This window comes from Eleginops maclovinus, chromosome 11 (assembly GCF_036324505.1).
Source record: "Eleginops maclovinus isolate JMC-PN-2008 ecotype Puerto Natales chromosome 11, JC_Emac_rtc_rv5, whole genome shotgun sequence".
Classification (NCBI taxonomy): domain Eukaryota; kingdom Metazoa; phylum Chordata; class Actinopteri; order Perciformes; family Eleginopidae; genus Eleginops; species Eleginops maclovinus.
Genome location: NC_086359.1, coordinates 11,495,030 through 11,518,981, shown reverse-complemented (window position 1 = coordinate 11,518,981; position 23,952 = coordinate 11,495,030). Strand labels below are relative to the sequence as shown.

Genomic DNA, 23,952 nt, shown 5'->3' with positions numbered 1-23,952 from the left:
GAATCTGAGGTGAGGTACTGGGAGCGTGTTTGTATTATTTCTCTCCACATAACCGAACACACACACACACCCACACACAGACACTACACTTTTCTGCCTATAACCAGGAAATGTTTGGACAAGGTTATTACGAGGTTGATTTCATTTTCCATTTGAGTGTACTTTAATTGACAGGAAGGATGGAGGTTCAAATCATTTCTCTTCTCTTAAATTGCACTATTTATTTTGGTATATGATACATATTTTTTAAATATCAGATAATCTTAATGCTGCATTGAATATTTGCGCTCACAGAGATTTTGACTACCAACTTGATCAAGTGTGTCAGATCAGGTCATATGTCGCAAAGCATTAAGATAAAACAATTATATGAAATGTTTCCTTTCATTTAAAAAATAAAAGCCTATAAAATTCAGCTTATACAGACTGCGATAACTCAAGAGTTACTGCGAGTGTCTGATACAGAGCTGCCTTTGATAAAATGGAGGTGTTTGGATCAGGCTTCTGATATTTAGTTAGTAATCAGTCTGTGCAGATCAATTTACAAGTATCCGTGTTAATGAGATTGAAAAATCAATATTTCCTCTTATCTCCACCCTAACATATGTCCCATGCCATTAATCCTGTCTATCAAAACTCAAAAGTGAAAAACTACATTTCTGAAAAGTAGTTGCCTCTGCAAGATGCCATGTCATCCAATCATCAGCTACTTTTACACAGCAACATGTTAAGGGCGAGTCAACTATTACACAAAAAACTTAATGCATTTCAGTTTTATTTATTTAAATAGACAATCCTTGAGGATTCCAATGGATGAATGGATAAAAGAAAATGTCCAGAATCATAAGTGCAAAGACAAGCAACTGCATAAAAATAAATAGGGGAAAGTTGCAAACCTGTGTGGATAAAAACTACAGTAACAACACAATGTGAAGCCAACCACAGCAATAAGGGTGCCTCAACAAGTAGCCAAAAACTTTTCCTCATATATAAAAAATATCCAATAGGCCATTTTAGGGCTCAACGATTTTGGAAAATAATGTAATTGCGATTTTTTTCCTCAAAATTGCAATTGCGATTTAATATGCGATTATTTTTTCAAGGTCCTCCTCTCATGTATTTTTCAACAAACACAAGCAATAAATCAATCGTGATTACAATCGTGAACCTCGTGAGGTAGCAACAGTGGAGGCACGTTCTACACAATACCTGACGCAGCATCTTGCTTTTTAAAGCCAAAATAATTCCACACAACTGAGGTGCCGCCCCTTTGGTACCAAACTTCCAGCCGTGCACTCTTCTGACGAGCCTGAGGCCATTGTGCAACAGGTTCAAGCGCAGCGTTGGCTTCTTTCCATGCCTGATCGGCTTCGCTCGGCTCCGCTCGGCTCGCAAGTCACGTGACCAGACCACGTGACCAGTTAAATCGCAGCCTTGCGGTTGGAAAATCTCGTTTTGTCATATCGCGATATTATCGCAAATGCAATTAATCGTTCAGCCCTAGGCTATTCTATATTGGGCGGTTCACTGCTCACTTCAATTTAAAATGCATGTTTTCATAATGATAGTAAAAAACTTAACCCTGGAGTTCAGCTCCATAGCAACAGCAGTGAGAGAACAGCATGACTAAGTGTGGTGAAGCCGTCTCACTCCCGGTGTTATGTTTTACACCAGCATCAGCCGGCAGACACCCAGAAGCTTGTATGCATCTTGATAAATAACTGTTGACTACACGTTTTTAGCAGATAAGCTTGGATTATGTATAAAATGTTCAAGTGGACTTATTGACTTTGCAAAACAGAAATACCAAAACTGAGGTTAAACTGTAACATCCGCAATCATAAACAGCTTTAAAAGTCAACTGCTTTTATTGACAACTTGTGTTGAGGTTTCAGAAAAAGGATAATAAAACATATTCAACCGATTAAATTATTTAAAAAATCATAGAGAATAGAGCTGACTGAAGGCTAATGTATTCTGACGAACAACATTTTCAATTTTGTTGCAAGAAGAGGAGAGAGGGAGAGAGAAGAAAGAGCAACAAAACAGCGAGCACAGATAAAGAGAGTAAAGCGGAGAGCGGATTGAGAAAAAGGGAAAGTGTCAGCTGTAATTAATGGATAAAAGGCTGATCTACCAGTGAGGAGGGAAATGTGAAGGAGAGGGAACAGCAGGCCTTTGAATGAAGACTTTGACTGTTACAGAAGGAGTTTAACTAATTTCATGTGCAATAAAAGAGTGGAGAACGCAGCAGCTCAGTAGGCGCAGCATTAATGTTCAAACACAATGCAGCAAAGCCTACATCTGTAAAAGTGAAACTCTGCTGAGGGGAGTTGGAATCATGATTGCATTGACTTCAAGTGATGTAAAGCACCATTTGGATGATCAACTTATCCTTTATCAGGCAAAATTCCAAAACACTGTTGGCAACATTCAAGATGTAAAACATTTTGTTTAGTATAATTGATGATTGAATATCTCTATGTTATATAATAAGTGTTAATAAATGATAATTATTTGCTGTTGATGTCTGCAGAACACTTAACGTTTTCAGCATTTTAAGTTTAACATCAATGTCAACAATAAATACTTTTTTCTTTTTTTTACTGCTCCTCCTTGACCACTACTGCTCTTTCTTGACTCTTCTTTCAACTGGTTTTCTTTTAACCGGTAGAAATCAACCACATGAGAAAGTGCGCCTTCATTCCTTTGTGGTCAAAAACTCTGAGAAGAAATTGGTGACCTCACTGTTGCAAATGGTAAGTGTGTCAGGAATTTCAGCGAGAGCAGCTTATGTCTGCAACTTCAGAAAAACAATTATTGCGGGCTCTGAAACAACATGAACGCACGGTACACAAACAAAGCGTAGCCTGGCATAAGTAGATATTGGTTGACTATCTGCTACTGAGGGAACACGGAACAAAGTCCAACAAAAAGGTCACAGTAGTTTCTCATAAACGTATGCAGGCTCCAATAAACTGAAATTAGAGGAGAAAAGTTGGACAGCAGCAGGAAATGCAGGAATATTTTGGTAGGGAAAGAGTGAGAGAGAGGAGAGAGAGAAAGCTGCAGACTGAGAGACATAAAGAGAGAGGCTTTGGCCAGATGGGTCGCGGCCCATTTCCAGTGAAACTTGTCTGGCTCATCTTTTTTTTTCATCTACGTCCAGACTGGTCACAGAATGAGCAAGGAAGAATTTGTCTTTGTTGGACTCAGAAAGGTCACCAAACTGTGACCACTGGCAGGTCACTGAATGTATAAAGTATGTATATATAGACAATATATAATCTTCTCTGTCTATGTATAGAAATGATTATACATACTGTACAAATGATATATGAAAATGCATATCATTATACATATGATATTTATGGTAGGACCTTGTCTAACGTAGATTTAGGTCCCTAAAGATTTCTTTAAACAAAAAGTCTGTCATTTTCTGTGACGAGGGGTCTTTGAACCAAATCTACAAATACCGCTTCATGGTTTTTTGGGTTACTAACCAATCAGGTTGAAGTTTAAATCCACCTCTGTCCAAAATGTCATCACTTCAGGAAGTCATACTGTTAGACATAGTATGTTTGAAACAGTCTATATTAACTTACGAATTCTTGTTTCATGGCCAAATACACGTTTCAAGAGGTCAAAACCACTTTATAGATATGTTTGTATTCTTTGATAGCATCATAAATCACTGTGCATATTTCATCAATCTAATTAGCTCAGTTTTCTACACAGGTCCCATGATCCCACACTCACAATCACATGAGTTATAAAATAGGAAAATGTAGTTTCTTTATGTTATTGATTCGTTTCCAATATCCAACCGTGATAAAGTTAAGTACTATGCTGAAAAGAACAGCCAAACGGTATTTTTCTCATGCGCTAAAAAACAACTGGCTCAATATAAGCAAGGCGTTAAAGCATTGCTTCAGTAAGCATGAGAAGGAAATTAAGTAGCATAGCATTGTTTTATTTACCATGGAAGAGATTCAAACAGCTGACCTAAGCGTACTTAAACATTGTTTTGCAAGCCACATTACAGAGTAAATGAGGATTGCATGCTTTAGCAGAAACTAAGAATCTTTTAAGTACATGAATTATAAAACAACAGCTAAAACCTAATGTTTAATAGCAGGGACAATATCAAAACACATTTCCCTTGGTACCGAAGTATCTGTTCTCTTGAAACAGCTACAGTAAAACCGATGTAACACCAAAACTCAATGCATGTGTGTATTGTACTGTGTGTTACAACTGAGTGAGCACCTGCATTTCTCCTTCTCTTCTCCTTCTCCTTCTCCTTCTCCTTCTTCTTCCCACTGATCTCATTCACATAAACACCTGTAGGCTCTGCTGAGGACTCTTCTTTAGTTAAAAAAAATCCCAAAACTTATCAGTGTGAAAAACAGGAGTTGTGTGAAGAAGCCCACTGCAAGAGATGTTATGGTGAGCTTGGGTTATTTATGTCTGACTATAAAATGTATGTTGTGTATGTATGTTACGCACTTGGTAATTACACTTTCATCACATTGACCAACTTGAGTCGTTAACCTATAGTCTCCCCTTGTCCAATAAAATGTGATTAAATATTCAAAAACCAAAACATACATGTCAATTAAATAAGCTGAGTAATCTTTAGGTGGCAAACTCTTAACCTACAACCAGTGACATGTATACAGGAGTTACTGTGATGACAGCCTATAAGTCATTACAGGATGTTTTACATAATGAAACTACTACCACTTGTGTTTATTTATGGTCTTATGGTTTATTTTTTAAGTAACCTTTTGTGCCTAAGGGCGCCACCAATGACCCCGAGCTGTTTGATAATGAGTGTGGTGCATTCAAGGTATTCTTGACAGGCCCATGCCAGACCTCAAAACATTTGCTGCTGCTGCAGTCTACTGGAATACAGCTGTGAAAGTTGTGACATAACACTTCTGGCTGGCTTTCAAGCCAAAGCAAAAGCACATGAAAAACCAGATATGGAGGAGCTGCAAATTGCCTGTGACCAGATTCTTAGCAAAGAGATCCAGCCATGGTTACAGGGGCTTTCTGTACATTTGTTTCAGTCATGACAGATTATTAAATACAGATTATGAATGCTCTTTTATGTGAATGTGTACCCATGTCCAAACATTTTCTCCAGTTGTTTTTTCTGCACGTTACAAATTTCCACATGGGATAATGTAAGCAGTAAGATGGGAGGAAATCAGACATAAGCCTATGAGTTCAGGAAGCTGCTTGAACAGTAAGCTTAAGGTTCACTGTAAACAGACATGCATCTGCGCAGAATTACAATCACATGAGTCCAGTACACTTTTTGCAGATCATATTGGCATGCACAGCAACATTTTATAAGCAATCAAGTTCAAGTAGAACCTAACCCCTTAACACTGGATAAAATTAGCAGCTCTGTCCAAACTATAGATCAAAAAATTACCCGGTTCATGTTAATCAAAATTATGCTCATTCTATACGTATCCCATTGTAGCTTAGGGAATATGAACTCCTAAGGGGTTACTAACTATGGGTTATCCAGATAACCAGAGCCAGTATAGCAGCTGAATGCCTGAAATGTGCCAGGATTTAACAACACAAGGCAGTGCTGGGCTGCAGTCCAAACTAGGATATTCTAAGGAGAGGTAGCAAGAGAGCAAAGAAGAGAGAGAGCGAGAGAGAGAGAGAGAGAGAGAGAGAGAGAGAGAGAGAGAGAGAGAGAGAGAGAGAGAGAGAGAGAGAGAGAGAGAATTTCAGAAAAACACAGAAATGCACGCACTACTGCTGTGTTGAATAATGTGAATCACTATTGAAGGATCTAACGGGATGAGTGCAGGCCACGATGATGTGTGTTCTTCCTGTTTCAGTAGACTGGCACAACTTCAAACAAGCTTATGTTTGTTTTTATTCCTAATAATCACATAACAGCTTCTTTTTCACAGTTACAGTGTTGGGAGCAAAATCGGACCAATAAATATGAAATATTAGATTTTGGTAACGTTTTTAAAAATCACATGAACACAATTTGGCAGATCCATTCTGGTTATCTTACAGCCTAATCTAATTACTCTGTATTTGTGTGCCTGCATGTTAATATAGTTAGAGATTATAGCAGGAAAATTGTGTCATTCACTTCCTCTATCATTTTTACTTGAACCCGTTGTGTTATGTGTGCACTTGAGTTCTTGATAAAGTACTTCATATTATTCATTTAATTACAATAAAACATGCCATAATGTGATGTGTATCATCATAAAGAACACTATATACGTATATATACAGTATTTATTTATGTATTTATATACAGTGGGGCAAAAAAGTATTTAGTCAGCCACCTATTGTGCAAGTTCTCCCATTTAAAAAGATGAGAGAGGCCTGTAATTTTTATCATAGGTATACCTCAACTATGAGAGACAGAATGAGAAAAAAAATCCAGAAAATCACGTTGTAGGATTTGTAATGAATTAATTTTCAAATTTTTGTGGAAAATAAGTATTTGGTCAATAACAAAAGTTCATCTCAATACTTTGTTATATACCCTTTGTTGGCAATGACAGAGGTCAAACGTTTTCTGTAAGTCTTCACAAGGTTTCCACACACTGTTGCTGGTATTTTGGCCCATTCCTCCATGCAGATCTCCTCTAAAGCAGTGATGTTTTGGGGCTGTCGCTGGGCAACACGGACTTTCAACTCCCTCCCAAGATTTTCTATGGGGTTGAGATCTGGAGACTGGCTAGGCCACTCCAGGACCTTGAAATGCTTCTTACGAAGCCACTCCTTCGTTGCCCTGGCGGTGTGTTTGGGATCATTGTCATGCTGAAAGACCCAGCCACGCTTCATCTTTAGTGCCCTTGCTGATGGAAGGAGGTTTTCACTCAAAATCTCACGATACATGGCCCCATTCATTCTTTCCTTTACACGGATCAGTCGTCCTGGTCCCTTTGCAGAAAAACAGCCCCAAAGCATGATGTTTCCACCCCCATGCTTCACAGTAGGTATGGTGTTCTTTGGATGCAACTCTGCATTATTTCTCCTCCAAACACGACGAGCTGAGTTTTTACCAAAAAGTTCTATTTTGGTTTCATCTGACCATATGACATTCTCCCAATCCTCTTCTGGATCATCCAAATGCCCTCTAGCAAACTTCAGACGGGCCTGGACATGTACTGGCTTAAGCAGGGGGACACGTCTGGAACTGCAGGATTTAAGTCCCTGGCGGCGTAGTGTGTTACTGATGGTAGCCTCTGTTACTTTGGTCCCAGCTCTCTGCAGGTCATTCACTAGGTCCCCCCGTGTGGTTCTGGGATTTTTGCTCACCGTTCTTGTGATCATTTTGACCCCACGGGGTGAGATCTTGCGTGGAGCCCCAGATGGAGGGAGATTAGCAGTGGTCTTGTTTGTCTTCCATTTTCTAATAATTGCTCCCACAGTTGATTTCTTCACACCAAGCTGCTTACCTATTGCAGATTCAGTTTTCCCAGCCTGGTGCAGGTCTACAATTTTGTCTCTGGTCTCCTTTGACAGCTCTTTGGTCTTGGCCATAGTGGAGTTTGGAGTATGACTGTTTGAGGTTGTGGACAGGTGTCTTTTATACTGATAACGAGTTCAAAAAGGTGCCATTAATACAGGTAACAAGTGGAGGGCAGAGGAGCCTCTTAAAGAAGAAGTTACAGGTCTGTGAGAGCCAGAAATCTTGCTTGTTTGTAGGTGACCAAATACTTATTTTACCGAGGAATTTACCAATAAATTCATTAAAAATCAGACAATGTGATTTCCTGGATTTTTTTTTCTCATTCTGTCTCTCATAGTTGAAGTGTACCTATGACAAAAATTACAGGCCTTTCTCATCTTTTTAAATGGGAGAACTTGCACAATTGGTGGCTGACTAAATACTTTTTTGCCCCACTGTATATATCTCATGTGCAGAATTTCCATGTGAAATGATTAACGGAAGAAAGCAAAGGGGGTGAGGAAGGTAAATTCTCCAAACCTTACTGCTGCAGTAAATGTCAAACGACTGATTTAATGCCTGCAATCAGTGAGCCTGTTCAGCGTGTTTGACAGAAATAAAAGTATGAGTGGTGAATGAAGTGCTGCTGTCCTGGCTACCTGCAGAGCTTAAAACTCTTGTTACTAAATCTGTTTGGACCACTTTTTAAACAAAGAAAGGTAGACTGATAAAGACAGGGAGATGGGTGCTTTCTTTCTAGTGTTGACTCAAGCAATGGAGGATTTATAGTGCAACGTCTGGGCTGAGCTGAGAGAGACAGAGAGAATGAAGGCAATGAAGCAGAGAGATATTTGAAGAGACATTTAGAAAGGAGGCATCAAAGAAGGAAGAGAGTCTAAAGGAAAGGGAAGAAACAGCCACAGTCTTAGACTTTTGTTTGTCACTAAGAAACCCTTAGTGACAAACAAAAACTAACAAGCACAGAAGCTAAATAGTCTTCAGTCTACGCTGGGAGCAGGGGATTTGACACATTGATACAATCCATATTTATATCGGACAACCAATAAACAAGACTAAGAGTCTTTGCTTGTGAGCTAAATGTGAACGTCAACAAGGCTAACTTTCAACAGTAATAATGATTACAATGCTCATCATCTTAGTTAAGAGTGTTAGCATGCTAATATGTGCTAATACACACAAAGCAAAAAGTACAGGCTAATTGGAAAGGCAGATAATTGATCATAAACAAAACTATTACTTTAACAATGCGTCCAGATATTGAATTTCTGATCCTTGCAAATTTCAACCTGCTGTTGGCAAATAGATGATGTTGTGGCATTACCAAATATATTCAGGTTTTATAGTCATTGGAACCGTGAACTGTGCTTACTTCACTGGAAGGGAAAACTTAGACCTACTGGTAGGACCAACCAAACTACGGACTTTAACTTTAACAGCGATCTATCTACTTGGTTTGACTTATCTATTCATCGTCAAAAGGTTTTGAAGATTACTATTGAACAGTGACTTATTCATCAATATAAATATTCAATGTTCCAAAATTGCTGTGGCAAGACAGATATTGGCACACGGTGACTCACAGCAACGCATAATCATTACAAGCTAAAGCGCCTTTAAAAATGTTGCTTTAGCAGCAGTCGCACTGAAAATAGATCATCTCCAGACATAGAGGGGATTCTATTTGAAAGAATTAGCGCATGGTAGCTGAGAGGTGGGTCAATATTCCCACACAAATGAATGACCCTAGGTTTTAAAGAAGAGCCAGGGTTGATTTCCTTCTACTTTTCACAAGAGATTTCAAGGAAAAGAAAATCTTTCAGGAGTTATGACATCAATAAATTAGATTGCCCATAATAAGAGCTCTACTGTTGCTGTATCTTTAACTGACTCATTGGGATTCAGCTCAAACTGAACTGATCCAAAACTCTAATGGCAGAAGAAAAAGGGACAGAAAGAGAAATGGTTCAAATTCCACCTTATCACCCCCTCCAGCTCGACCCATGAGTCCTGCACAGACACCAGTCAGTAATAAACACGGCCACAAACCAGCCTGTCAAGCAGCTGCTTGCTTTGTCAGAATGATAAACACAGTCTACGCCTGTTCTCCCTCAGTCACTGTTGATACTGCTAGACCAGCATGACATCACCAATTTGGACAAATGGAGCATCAAAATGTCCACGATAAAACTTCCAATGGACTCATGACTTGTGTACATTACTTACTTTACTTAACTTTGAATACTTTATTTGCCAGGAAATCAGTTTAGTTCTTCTTCAATCAAATACAGTCTTCATTTTGTGATCTTGTAATGTGTTAATTTGTTTGTTTTTTTGTTGCTATTCTGCAGGATCAAGTGGACATGGTTCTGTACAATAGTCTAGGAGCATGATGTATTAAAAGCAGGGGGAAATTTGAATTTTCTTCGACAGCAAACAACATCTAAAGATCTTTCCTATGAAATAAAATGTAGCCTATATGTTGGTCACAATCATTGTTAAATCTTTTACAAAATGCTTACTGGGTTTATAGCAATGGCCTGGGCAATGCCATTTAGTTGTATAAATCAAGTCCTTAGTGGTGACCTGAGATATGATTACTTTTAAGTTGAACAAAAGGATTGACGGAAACATTATTGTACATTTCCACCACTGTTTGAATAAGAGTAAGCAGCCCTAAAATGCTTAATGTTCCTTTAAAATTCAGTGTATTATACATTGAAATAAAATGTCTGGTAAAGCCATTGTGTAATATTTAGCTGCTGTTAGCATTGTTGACAACTCTGACAGTTTACTATCTGGTCCACAAAGCTGAAGAGACCCAGCGATCAGCTTTAAATAGCAGTGTATTTGCATGGAGCTTGATTTAGGTGTGCAGCAGTAGCTTAGCAAACATTCAACAAAAAGTGGGTCACCTAGGGCTATAAAGACTGGACCTGCACTGAATCTCATTAAAAGTGGTCTGACCAAGGCAAAATGAGGCCATTAAGAAGGTTTAACCTCAAACAGGCTAGCAGGGATCATAAGACTAAACAAGGTTTGGGTGCTGAACAACAGATTCGGGGGGGGGAATGTTTGCCTCCACATGTACAGTAACCTTGGTCAAGTAAATCATTGACCAGTCTATGGCACAAGGTCCTCTGCGTTGTCTGGTGACAACCTACAATATGACATAGCCAGCAATCAGGACTGCAAATGCACATGGAGGATTTTTTTTCCTGTGTGAGTACGTGGGTGCATATCTATGCTATGGCAATAAAATAAAAACCTGATGCAACTCTCCTCTGATGCAATCAAATCCATTGCCGTCAAACATTATACAAATCAAAATAAAACATTACTTGTGTTATTTTCCTCCAGCATTTTTTATTGAGATAACCTTGGCATCATGCCAATCCACCCACACTCACATTAGCATTCACAACTGAAAAAGACAGCCTACACTGCCTGAGTCTTCAAGGACGTGAAGTGTCGTCTTACACTAGCTGAAAAAGCTCTTATAAGCAGCTCAATAACTATATGATTAAATAAATCAACAAATAATCTGTCAAATAATCATTAAGTGACAACTTAAAATGAGTACTTTATGTGCTCCACAAGGAGTTTTAGAGCAATAAATACCTATATTCAATAGCCAAAGTTGTGAAGAAAATTGGCGGGTTCATCTTCCACTCTTTCTTCAATGAAGGACTAAAGATCACAGGTCAGTTTTTATTGGGTTTTCTTTTACTCTGTAAGGACAAAACACTTTCTTACCACAGCCTTGATTAAATGTCATTGAGGGAGTATTTCTGGCAATTTCAGGCGCATCTATAATTCCAAATACAAGCAACTTTATCCTCAAATAAAATTGCTAGGCTTCAAAAGCTGGCAGGTCAGAGTTATTGTATATGAGCTATAACTGAATTACCCTTAGCAAATCAAAGGGGAAGAAGCTCTGGCACTGGAGGGATACATTGAGTTGCTCACACTTCCAACAGGTCAGATGCTCACTGCCAGAGGGGTCTGAACCTGTGGCCTCCTGCTGACAGTCTCCCTGGTTACTCTGCCCCCCTGCTGACACTGATCAGGTAAAAGGAAAACTCCAAACCCTTGTCTCTAGAAAAATAACCCAGTAGTAAATCTTACATATTCACGCCACTTTTAGTACAGACTTATATTCAATGTATACTTCATATAATCTTTACATTTACATGAAATTGTTTTTCTGAGAGATCCTAAAATATAAGTTTGGATGGAAATTCGCACTGGATTTTTACCAGTTATACCATTATGTAGCAGCAAGAAACAATGTTCCGCAACTGAGAATTGAACTCCCTTTAAAAGTATCCTCACAACAGAGTTACTAACAGTGATCCCTGAACCTCGGAAATCAACACAGTCCCACACAGACAACAGTTCCTTTATCAGGTCCAATCAAGAATCTTCGGAAGGAAAAAGGACAGAAAGCACACAACAACATTTCTCACACTCTAGAAGTACACAAGACACAGACACTGTACTTTAAGTGCAGCAAAACACTGAATGGGTCATTGACCGACTCCTCTGAGGGTATTTACAGTAACAAGTAATCACTACAAAGCAAGGGAGGTGGAAAAATTCCGCCAACATTATTCATTGATCGGAAAACCAGTCATGACACATCAGACTTTACAGGACTTGCAATAAAACAAGGCACCAAAGAAATCCTGTTATAAATGTTTTTATAACAAGATAAGCTCTAAGTTCATGCTCAAATGTATCTTTGAATGTGGGGAAATGTTGTGCTTGCAAGATACGAGGGTGGAGATTGGTGGTGGAGGCAAACTGCATATAACCACTTACACTAACCAATTTCCTGGGGAAAACCCTGAGCGGTGTTACACTGTTTTTGTGTTCTTTAAGTTTTTAGCGTTCATTCTGGTGTCTAGTCTGGTGATTTATTTTTTGATTTATTTAAATGTCAAAAAAATAATTATATTTCTGCCGATCACCAACTTTCCTTAAAAAACAAAAACGACATGTCACGTGTTTCCAGTATTAAATATTAATATTTGTAAGGAAAGGTGACGCTAACAACACACTGACCTCAAAGCAAAAGAAAATATCCTTTCTAAAAGGGATAAATGACAACACATGAGAAATATGGGTAACACTTTACTTGAATGGGTGTTCATAAGACTGACATAACATTGTCATAACCATGACAAGACACCTGTCTTAAACATTAATGAATACTTACGACAGTTGTCGTTAAGTGTCATTCGGTAAGTTATGTCACTTTTGATGCAAAGGTGACATTGTTCGAGATGTTCTTGTTATGACAAGTTGACAAAAACCAAGACAACAAAACCTGTCATAAACATGTCATAGCAGACGTAACAGTCAAACTTAAGAAAAACTTGATATCTTAGCGCGACATTAAACCGTCATATTTGGATGTCTGCTATGACATGTTGATGGTTTTGTTGTCTTGGTTTATGTCAAGTTGTCATAACAAGGACAACTCAAACAATGTCACCCTTGCATCAAAAGTGACATAACTTACTGAATGACACTTAACGACAACTGTCGTAAGTATTCATTAATGTTTATGACAGGTGTCATGTCATGGTTATGACAATGTTATGTCAGTCTTATGAACACCCATTCAAGTAAAGTGTTACCGAAATATGTCTGTGATTTTTTTGACCAGCAAATCAGACACAATTTCCAAGAAAAATCACCAAAATAATAATACAAATACAGTATCCGTAATAAAAATCATGACTTATTATTTTACCGGGATTGGCACTTCATCCAAACAGGGCAAAGGGGTCAGCAGACTGAGCCAATCTAGCTGCTAGACACCACACTTCCTGTTTCCTGATAGAGTTGTTGCCAAACATAACAAGCACAATCCTCTGTTTATGAAGTACAGTGAGTTAGTTCAGTAGGGCTATATGTTCACTCCTGAAATATCCAAGGAAAGTGTGCTCACTGCAATTTGCGTAAACATAGCTGAGAAAGCACATGTGGAAAAAGTAATAAACTACCATCACAAGCAAGCATTATTTTTGCCTTCATCATGTGCTCCATTAATGGTCCCATTGTTGCACGCTTACGTTACACTGGTACACAGGCCATCAAGTTTATGACAGATATGCATTCCCATGAACATTGAAAGCATAATGCCGATGGACATCATAATAATTCATTGGACAAGGATGGGTTCTAGAAAGAATCCTGCTGGAGTCATCTACCAAGGCTCTCATACTATTCTGAGTACTGATAATCTACACCAAGAAACGCCTTGAGCTAACTTCGCCAACCATCCACAGCCCTCACATGATAGGCAATGAGATATATGTGATTGCATATTTGGTGTGTTCATAGTGCACAGTATGTGGGTGTAATGTGTATACATTACATACAGCAGATGTGTGAGTGGAAACAAAATGGAATTTAAGTGAATCTAAGCATTAATGTCCCTAACTGACAACTGTGGTCACTTTAAAGAGGGGAAAAAAAAGTGATACTTTGAAGAACACTAAACAATTGGAATAGAAAAATAATGCAGGCCGAACTGAAAGCTTTAGAGTGTCTCCTCTGTTGATCTGAAAGGAATATGTTGCACCAAATCAATAAAGTATGTTTAAGTTCCAACATTGTTTAACGTGTGTTTTTGAAATAAGCATACTGTATGATAACACATCCAACCACCTATCATGTGACCTAAATTCCATACTTGATGAACTATCTCTATGACAACTGAGCAAATTCCATATGCTTAGGATCTAGGAATGTGGTTTAAAGTTAAAGATAAAGAAATCTAGTATGTTGACCCTAGGCTGAGAGAAAAGGTAAAGTATGACAAAAATAAATGACAATTCAACGAATAGACTTGAGTGATGACCTGACGTAGACAGTATGTATAATCAACCTTGTATGAGCCAGCTTCAGAATGTACCTGATATGGTTCAACACCTCTCTGTAAAGCTTTGCAAAACATAGTTAATATCGTAGGACTTTTGTGTGCATAATACTACATTTTGTATCAGTGAATAAAAAGACTACCTGTGTACTGCAGACAGAGTTTAAAACCATCATGTGGTCTGTTATATAGGCCTTGGATATTTTCCCGGCACCTGACACCAGAGTGAACATACCAGCAACCACCAAAACAGCCTTCATAAAGAAGGAGCTTGGCAGCTAAGAGGCCTAAACCTTCTTTGGCCCTCTGCACTAAAATGACCCCAACCAAAGCCTACATCATAAAGACTCATTATAGTAGTGATCTGAAGCAGGCGTGGTGACCAAGGCAGACAGAAAGAATAAGAGTGACGAAATAGATTGTACGAAAGAGCATCTTGTTGAACAACGAGTCTTGGCTGAAGATCAAAGCAAATATAACTGCGGTTTATACGGACTGCAAAAATATATTACTAATATGGAATCATTTTGACTTCTCGGTTCCACAATGACAACCAAGTCAGAGACAATGTCTGTCAAAATCTGATGTTACACACCTTCGGGGGAAAAAAGCATGAAAAGGCAGTCTTGAAAGTAAGATTTCTTCCCTATAGGATATACAGTAATAGCATTACGGTACCTTTCCACAACGAGTACAGAGTACCGATCCAAACAATTAACAACATGTTTGTATTCCACGTGAATGTAATGCTTGAGAACAAACTAGGTGGGGGGGTGATCCAGAAAGCAATTTAACAGCAAGATACAGTGAAAAGCAAAGAGCAGTGAAATGTGGCCTTATACAGCAAAGGTTATCAGTAAGCCTATTAAGCAACAGGAACTCAAACAAACAATGTTGATGGGCATAATCTTGGAGATTACAAATGCAGGAAATTGAGTCAACAGACATGAGTCTGACCTAGATTGGCTTAAGTTTATTTGACCTGCCTGTTTTGAAATGATCAAGGACAGTTAACACTTATGAGTGTAAGAAAATATAGAATATAACAATATTATTTTGTGATACTGTTTAATTTCTGTTAAACACTGAATGGATACTTAATCAATATTTTGCATGCAAACATTTAGATTGCAACAAAGACCTGCTATGAGGTTGAACGCTAAAGGGACTGTGATAGATGCAAATGCAGGTCTCACTGTTCTGATCGCAGACAAAACATTTTTTAATTTTTTAATTTATATATAATGTTTGGGTTTCGTCTTACCAACAGTATCACAATACATTTAATAGCAACTCATGTATGTTTTTTGTTTTGTTTTTTTTAAATCGATGGTCAAAACAACTATGTAAAACATTAATGTTGAATTGTCAGACCTTGAATGTCGTTTTCTGATTTCCAGAAATTATATATTCTCAAATGCTGTAACACTGATTTAATACATTCAGCCAATTTTGCTTCAGGGCATTATTACCTCAGTCAATTAATACCTGCAGTTGGAAACAAAAACATACAATGCAGACATCCTGTGAAAACCTAAATAATATCTGTCAACCACAGTTTTAAGCTATGACGGGTAAAGAAAGTGCAACTGTAATAAATTAAGGCAGATGGACAGCCTAAAACATTCAAAACCAAGATATGTATGTAGCTAAGGGGCAATTATCATCAGCCAATGCAACATAATAATTACCATCATCATCAAACCACTTATTCTCATTTATGGTACATGCCTAACAAGTGCTGAAATACCTCACTGCGACCCATAATTTTGTTTTTGCTGCATAACATCTCCCTTCTTTTGATCTCTCCGATCCGTCTATACAACTGTGAATAGATTGTCTACTTCGTTGAAGGCTTCTATCCAGGAAGACCATGTGTTGCAGCTAAATACAGTATTACAAGTCAAGTTGTGTTGCTTTTCTCAGTGACCTCAACTGGTAAACATTTCCATAAAAATGTCTTTCAAATACGTTATTTTTAGCAAATGTAATTTTTTGGGGGCTTTTTGCCTTTAATCAGATAGAACAGTGGAGAGTGGGGAAGTGGGAGAGAGAGTCGGGGTGGGATCCGGAAAGGACCACGGGTCAGGAATCAAACCCGGGTCGCCGGCGTACGGCGCAGGTGCCCCAGCCAGTTGCACCACGGTCGGGGCCAGCAAATGTAAATTATGAGCACATTTTTTACACTTTAGAACATTGCATATTGTGGAGGGTTTTTTAAGTCTTATTTTGTCCTCTTTAATATGCTGTGTTTATGCTGATGTTAAAGTAACTCACATGCTCAGAGCTTTTTTTAAATATGCAAAACACCAGAAGAAGAAACATCAGGCAGACTGTGTTAACCATCTACACTGTAGCCCATAAAGTTGGAATCATTTAGTTTTCAGGCACCCTCTTTTAATTGTGGTTTAATTTTCACCGTTATGTGATTGGAAGAGACTGGCCAATAAAGTTGAGAAGGTATACACTTTATCTATAAATAATTATTCACATTGTCACAGTCAATTTGTGAGAAAAGGTAAAGAATATTTTATTCCAACTTTATGGGCAACAGTGTACATAACTGCAAAGTGGACATGAACAAAGCTGAATATTTATTTGAAGAGGAGCAAAAAGTCTTTAAGCTAAATCGAGGAGAGGCAGAACACAATAGGTGTAATTTTTATGCATTAGAACAAATTATCATATGGCAGTTGACATTTAATTTTACACAAAATCACAATTTTCTGTAAAATGGGTACACACATGGGAGAGTGTCTCCATACTTCAAAAATAAACAGGATAGTTCAGTGTGTGTTTGTGTGAGAGACTGTGTGTGTGTGTATGTGTGTGTGTGTGTGTGTGTGTGTGTGTGTGTGTGTGTGTGTGTGTGTGTGTGTGTGTGTGTGTGTGTGTGTGTGTGTGTGTGTGTGTGTGTGTGTGTGTGTGTATTTGCATGACATCTTTGTGTACATACAGTTTTTTCATGCCTCTGTGAAATATGGAGAGCTCAAGAGGGGCCATCAGGGGTGAGTTGGTAAAAAAAAAAAAGAAAAGACTGAGTGACAGTTCAAGCAGAGAGAGGCACCAGCACACCAGAGGCGATTTGTACACGTGGCCTTCCAACATCCCTGTGCACATACACGCACGCACACACGCACAATCAGACATACAGACAAACCCAGTCAGTCTTGCTCTGTCACCCAGTGACGCATGCAGCATAGCAACAGAGTTTCATTAAACTTTTTAACCCCTTTGAAGTTTGCGTCAGTATGACTCACATATTTTAACACGAAAATATGAATACTTACAATATACAGAATGATAAGTACTGTCCAGTTAAAGGTTAATGCACTATTATATAAGAAAAATGTGATGAAGCATCTAAGAAAAATGAAATGAAGCACAAGCAGAAAGAGGCATAAATAAACAATGTTTTCAGGGCCTCATTTCACCCTGGGCATGAGGCAACAACATTAGACCAGTTGATTATCACTTACATAAGGGGAGGCTTGAGCCAAGCAACGGGAACGAGCCAAATTATGTTCCAACTGCGCTGAGAATTCCCATAGAGCATACAGTAATAATATACAGTACATAGAGTCTACTGCTATGCTCACGTGGTATCCAGGGAGTCAGTCATTTTTTTGGTTTTCATTCCATCTTTGGGATATACTCAACATCCTACATATAGGAATGCAACAGAACTGCACAACATGATAACTCTCTCAGCTTATAATACACAGTATATGGAACACAGCAGTGTATTCTGGTGTTAGTTTGTTGTGTTGAATTGTATTAAACCCCTGTGCTTTAATCAATCATTTGCACAATACTAATGCCCCATGTACTTAGAGTGTGAAGCACAACAGCAGTGTGTGTGTAGCAAACCAAACAGCTTGCATTTGAAACAAACAGACAATTAGAGTGTTTTTCAAGCCACAATTCAACTAAATAGAAGTGATCATATCCTTAAATCATTCCTCAACCAGACTTCAGTGTTACCATATTGTTATATATGTATATATTTCTTGAAAAAAAAAGTTTTACCCTTGCAGTGTGTCAGTGCTCAGTGCCCAAAGAAAGGGGCCATAAAATACAATACTCTCCTTTCTGACAAAAGAAAAACAGGAGCTTATAAGGATGCCATCTTTGGGTGTCTACAAGATTTTTCATCAGTGTTCGTGGCCACCCTCAAGTCTACTTTTATCTATTATATGTATTAAAAAAATACAAGAGAACCAAACAGTTTACACCTATAAACAATGGCAAGGAGACTTTTCTACAGTTTTAATAAATAGCTGAGGAACACAGGAGCACTTCAGTGTGACAGCAGGGAGATAACAGAAACTCACACCCATGGTCATTTTGACTTGTTTACATATCAGCCTAAGCCAAACACCTAAATAGCTATTTCACAGTATTACCTCGCATTAATCAAACAGATCTTGTGATATGCCCATTCAAGACATGGTCACAAAGCTCATAAATGAATCTCTCACTTTCAAAGTGCTACTCACAGCCAGTTATCAGATCCAAACTGAAGTGAAGTGTGTCCATCAGACAATTCTCTTTGTAATACTGCTGCGTATACATGATTTTCTCATAGAACTAATTTCTCAATAAACGATTTACTTAAGGAAGGACATATTTACGTAACTGTGATATCATCTTTAACAAGCACTGTCTTACAACACAATTTAGAAAAGTCCAAGAAGGCGGAGCATGGTCAAGTAACAACGAGTGGCTGTGTGTGTGTGTGAACAATTTCACAATTGTTTGCAAAGATATATTTTTTCAACATTAAATCTTAAGCAACCGCAAGAAACTCAATATTGTGAAATCACCACAGATTATAAAACATTTATACTCTTCCTGAGTCAAGAGTCTTTATTTTCCCTCCTTCCTCCTTGTAACCTGGCAACTAGTTCATCCCCTTGTCTCTTATCTGCATCTGCTGGCAATATGTATGTAAATATAAAAGCATGTATTCCTAATACCATGACAAATGTATTTTAATTTTCACGGCATTCCTAAAATGATGTGATGTGGAGAATTGGAGGAATGTGTGCCCTGCTGTGTCTGCCTATTGGAGGCAATAAGTGCCAGATGCCCTTCCACCCCAGGGGTGTTAGCACTTACCTTACAAATAAAATGTCACAGACAAACATACAACAACACTTGAGTACTCTTTTTCGGGGGTTATTGAAGTGATGTTTCTTTTGTGCTAGAATCCCAGTGGAGTCAGCCTAAAAGCTGTGAAATGAACCGACTGCTTTCATTTCCCAAATGCACACTGAAGGTTTCCTGCAGGGAACTGAAGGGCACTGATACACCACCTTGATCTGATTTTCAGGAGCATGAACACGGACCAGATATTTTCTGCGGTTGCTGAAGACAGATTATTTGGGGGGATTTTGAGGAGAACATAATCCGCACTTTGTCTCTTAACTGGGATCCACCTTAAACGGCTTATGATTCCTGTATATGATAATCAAATGCCTGTGATCAACAAACCAGTTTCATCAAAAAATGGACATTAATAGTCCAATACAATGTGTTTGGCCTTTACAGTAATACTGCGAAAGCTTCTTTTATTAACTTATGACATTTAGATTTTTCTGACATAATGTTTGAGTCAGAATAGGTGCCAAACCTGTGCTGAAAAGAAAGTAGCTGGGACTAGACCCGAAATGTCTGAGTCTATGACTGCAGTACAGTATGAATAACCATCAACTGAAATTCTTAAACAAATTTTACAGACAAGTAAATAACTTCTGAGAACACAAAAACAAAGTCAAACATTCCCTGAATGAGAGCAAACACCAAAACCTCCACAGATGCAAAAGTAAACAGAGAAGGATAAAGTTATTCAGGGAGACCTACCTTGAGAAGTTGACAGAAAAACTTGCCAAGGCTGCGGCGGAGGGGAGTCCATCTTCACCCCTCTGCAACCCGGACGATTCTCCAAACCGGTTCCCCCTGGCCCAGGTCTCCCCCACCAGAGGCAGGTTTGGGTACATGCCAAAAGGCTCCTGGTCTTGTAGGCCCAGTGTGGAGGATGGGTTGGCTCTGTAGAGGTAGGAATGTCCTGCGCCCACGCCCATAGGCGAAGACACGGAGCTTCCTCCATGGAGAGAGCTCAGGCTGCTCTGCAGACACTGCGACTGGCAAAACCCTGAATTATCCTGCTTCTCCTGTTTCACAACACCAGGAGTACGGATGTGAATGAAAGAGCCGTCAGGATCCTTCTCTTCCTTGATCATAACGCTGGAGAGCAATGATGCAGGCTGCTGCTGATGGTGGAGCTGGTGTTGCTGGTGCTGTAGAAGGTGATGCTGCTGCTGCTGTTGCTGCTGATGGTGGATGGGCTGGTGCTGCTGGACCGTGCCGTTCACATTGTTGCAGTTTACTCTGTTACCCACCAGAGGCTTTGTTTCCTTTAGCAACTCGCTGACAGGACCACCTCCAGCCCTGCTGTCATATAGGATGTTATCCAAGTGTGCCACTTCTGAATCCAACTCAAAATCGCTAATTTCTGGCAGAGAATTAGGAAGGTCCAGGTCTTGCCAAATTTCAGTATCCTCAATTAGGCGATTGCCTTTCCCATCCAAATCACAAGGCCTAGCACCTGTGTGACAGCTGTAATTTTCCAAGTTTTTATCCATAGAAAAATGTTCCTCCTGCTTGATGTGTTGGGGAAAAAGATCAGGCAGAGGGAGATTCCCCAGGATAGAGGAGACTGAGGTGCTGATGACAGAGGTGGCCGGACTGTTGAGATTGGATATACTCTGTTTCAACGACGGCAGGTTGTCCTCAATGTTAAATACATCGCTATCCTGTTGTTGTTTCTGCATTCTGATGATCTTACCCTCCTTCATGTCTGAGCCCTCACACTGGATGTGATGCTGAGGAGAATCAAAGAGGCCTCCAAGTTCCCCTTGGTCTTTGGTTCCACCTTGTCCATTTGGGGCCACTGTGGGCTGGGGCATAGACCTGGGGCCGAGCAGGTGCCCTGCAGACTGGAGCAGTAAACCAGCTGTGTCACCCGTTTCCCTGCTTACTCCGGCTCCTGTCTCCCCAAATGTCAGGCTGTCGTCTTGATTACCGTTGCGCTTCAGTCCACCCTGATCCATTTCTTTATCCTGACAAGATAGTGAGGGAAAGTGAAAGAGAGCACAACACACACAGAGTGAGAGAGATGAGAGGCAAGGTTAGGCTATAAAACCAGAGTTGATGCAGATAAGATGATACATAACCAGTAGCAATTTTTTCTGGGTCTGTGACAGTAATGTATTACAACATCTGCTTTTAAAATGCAGTGCATTTAAAAGCACTAGTCTTATTTATTGTTCTCAAAAATGAAAGCAGCCATATCAAATAGGCCATCTCCTCTTCTGACACCCACACGGTAGCAATAGTGCAGAGGCAAACATGGCATAAACCTTACTGTGCAAAATCAGTATAGAAAAAAAATGAATACCACGGCAATTGCATAACATAACGGACTATATGGTCATGTTATTCCTTTGAACTGTGCCCTCCACTCAACTTAAGCATCAAGTAGTGGGAGACATGCCCAGGCATAAGTTGTGTAACAGGCAGTGCCACTGACAGTCCCAGATACAGCCAAGCATGTGTGCAACAACATACATCTGTCGAGAGGGATTAACCCACAATGGGCCTGTGGGCATTTGCAGTGTCACCAATGACTGCCTATCTCAATTTGCAAAAGGGAGTAAATCAACCATTCAGTCAAATCTCCAATTTACAAAATTGAAAATGTAATACAAATTAAATTAATCTAAGTCAAATAATGTGGTAGAAACCTCTTCAATGGAAGCCTGTATGAAAGAGTTCTGAAGCTCACTATTTTATCTGTTGATCATTAACAGCGATAGCTGCCATATCGGCAGGGGCAGAAAAGAAGTAACCAGGCAAGCAGTCACTGTTTTTCACAGTCAAAGCCTCTGACTAAATTACCAAACAGTCCTTCATCGCTCAAAGCATTCTGAACTTCGCCTGCCATTTCTAAGCAGTATAGATGTCAAATAAAAAACTGTTACCTTTTAATTACATAATCAATAAAAACAACTGGATCATTTCCTGTGAGTTTAAGATCCATGCATTGCAGCAGATTGTCAGCTTTAGCAGCGGTCGTGACATTCTTCCAAGAAGACATGATTGCATACAGCACATACTGTAAGATAGCCTATATGGTACTATATGAGCCGCGGTTTACAGCTCTTCCTTGGAAAATCTAGTAGCTACTGCTGCTCTGTGTTGTTTAAAGTGAGGTACAACGACATGCAGGGTCATGTAGGACTCTCAATGGTATCTGTACAAAAACGTGACATGATTTCTTATTTTGTATCTATTTCCCATGGTGGAGAATTAAACAGGTTGTTTTCGTCATATGTTTCACCACTGCATTAACATCAAATCATTTTGAGATTCAATTCAGATTGTTGTTGTATCGCATTTTTAAGAAGGTAAAAAAAAATCCTTGGTAATTCAAAGTTTTTAAAAAGTTTGGAGTTTCCTGACTTGCTTAGCTTACTGTACTTTTCCCACCGAAGAGCACAACACATCATTACGGCATTACTGCAACCTGTTGGCTGCGATAGGATATTGCACTGATCGAACCCCTACAACCGGAGACCCAAATAAGCTCCAAAATTTGAAACAATTTATCTTCCTTACACATAAATAAGAGGCTTGCTCCGAGCGATGGTGGTGATATCAGTGGGTCGCACGGTGCAGGGCTGTCAGTGCGCCTACCACGCAGCGGTGGGGACGCTCATCGTCGGCCTACGTTAGTGGAAACAACCAGCTTTTGCCTCTCTCGATATTTGTCCAAAGGTAAACCAAGTGGTTGCATTATAAACAGACCGTACCTGTTGTGAAAGAACGATGTGTTCCGCCAGTTAGGTCATCTCCTGTCAGTCCAAGTTGGGAAAAATGTGAGAAATAACGCAATGTCCCCAGAGTCACACACTCAAATAAAACACCTTCCTTGCAGTAATGTTGCGTGGTGAAATGTCAAATGGATTCATTGTCACCCCTCTCCTCGCACGGAAGGAAAACATCGTCCGCAATACCAACTATTTTTAAAATAAAGTCCACAACGACGCCGACCTGGCTGGAGCTGACGGGATCCACCGAGTGCGCCGTTTCGCCGATCTGTCGATAACTTTTAACGCACGTCGCCAGTAGGAGGGAAAAAGTGATCAATCGCTCACTTGCACTCGATTTCAGGATATTTCCGCAATGAATCCACAGATCTGCGGCGCGATATTCTGCTCTTGCGCCATTAAACCCCTGTAGCCTACATTAAAGTTATATAATACAGTCGTGTTGCTCTGGCGCACTCAACTGCAAACTCAGGCAGGGCAGGGCGGACAGTTAGTGAAACGTGTCAAGCTAAAGGGAAAACAAACGTTAATTCCGTATTATTCTTTCAAAATAAAAGCTGTGTCATTTTAACTGTCACGACGGTTAACACGATAAATACACATGTATCTGCTAACATTCACCGTCGAAAATGTCTTAAAGAGACATTGATCAGTTTTCTCAAACCCTACCGTGTAACTTGGTTTTTGTTGTTTTT

The 23,952-nt window shown here is 39.3% G+C and overlaps 1 protein-coding gene across 2 annotated transcripts in view; it reads right to left on the bottom strand.

Moving 5' to 3' along the window:
- LOC134872116 (glucocorticoid receptor-like) overlaps positions 1-23,707 on the bottom strand; it is a 56,194-nt gene extending 32,487 nt beyond the window's left edge. For both annotated transcript variants that reach the window (XM_063895266.1, XM_063895267.1), the window contains exons 1-2: positions 23,240-23,707; positions 20,229-21,487 (exon numbers count right to left, since the gene is read on the bottom strand). In XM_063895266.1, coding sequence (XP_063751336.1) covers positions 20,229-21,478 — 1,250 coding nt within the window. In that variant the 5' untranslated portion in view covers positions 21,479-21,487; positions 23,240-23,707. The remainder of the gene's footprint in view (positions 1-20,228; positions 21,488-23,239) is intronic.
- Between the last annotated feature and the right edge of the window lie 245 nt (positions 23,708-23,952).